At 69.2% G+C, this 668-nt stretch overlaps 1 protein-coding gene across 1 annotated transcript in view; it reads left to right on the forward strand.

Moving 5' to 3' along the window:
- Positions 1–648, forward strand: part of WDR24 (WD repeat domain 24) — a 9,699-nt gene extending 9,051 nt beyond the window's left edge. The window contains exons 10-11 of the mRNA XM_019471540.1: positions 3–177; positions 359–648. Coding sequence (XP_019327085.1) covers positions 3–177; positions 359–648 — 465 coding nt within the window. The remainder of the gene's footprint in view (positions 1–2; positions 178–358) is intronic.
- Positions 649–668: the final 20 nt, after the last annotated feature.

The raw sequence follows: 668 nt of genomic DNA on the forward strand, positions 1-668 counted from the left end.
AGGGGTGTCCCCCTTCCCCCGGTGTCTTCCAGCGCTGGTTTCTGTACCCGCCGGATAAAACACCCCACTTCCACCCCAACGAGACGACGCTGGCCTGGCTCCACCACACGTACCCCACGCTGCCGCCGCCCCAGCGGCCGCGAGCGGCCGCTGGAGTGCACCCTCCGCCCCGGGGAGGTGAGTCCGGCCCGGCCCCGGCCAGCCTGCCTGTCACCCCTCGTCTCTGCTCCCGGCGCGAGGGCGGAGGAGACACCCCCGCAGCCCAGCCAGCACCCCCGGGGCTGCGGGAGGACGCAGGGTGTAGCCCCAGGAGCCCGTGGGACTCCCCCCCACCACCACCCTTGCTCTCTCCCGGCAGGTCCTGTACTTCCCCGACCGCTGGTGGCACGCCACGCTCAACCTGGACACCAGCGTCTTCATCTCCACCTTCCTGGGGTAGAGCCGGGAAGGACGAGGACGTGCCGTCATCGTCGCGGCTGTGGCGAGGGTGTGCCAGGGCGGCACCTCCGGCTCCTGCCGCCACCGGGGAAGGGCAGCGCCCGTGGCCGCCCACTCAGCTACTGGTGTCGGGACCAAGAGCCTGACGACGTTCTGGTTTTTACCGGTCTTTTCCCTCCCCCTTGGATTAAAGTTGTCGTTCTGCCATAGCGCTTCGCGTATCGCTACAT

The sequence above is a fragment of the Aptenodytes forsteri genome, unplaced genomic scaffold, assembly GCF_000699145.1.
Source record: "Aptenodytes forsteri isolate BGI_AS27 unplaced genomic scaffold, ASM69914v1 Scaffold26, whole genome shotgun sequence".
NCBI lineage: Eukaryota > Metazoa > Chordata > Aves > Sphenisciformes > Spheniscidae > Aptenodytes > Aptenodytes forsteri.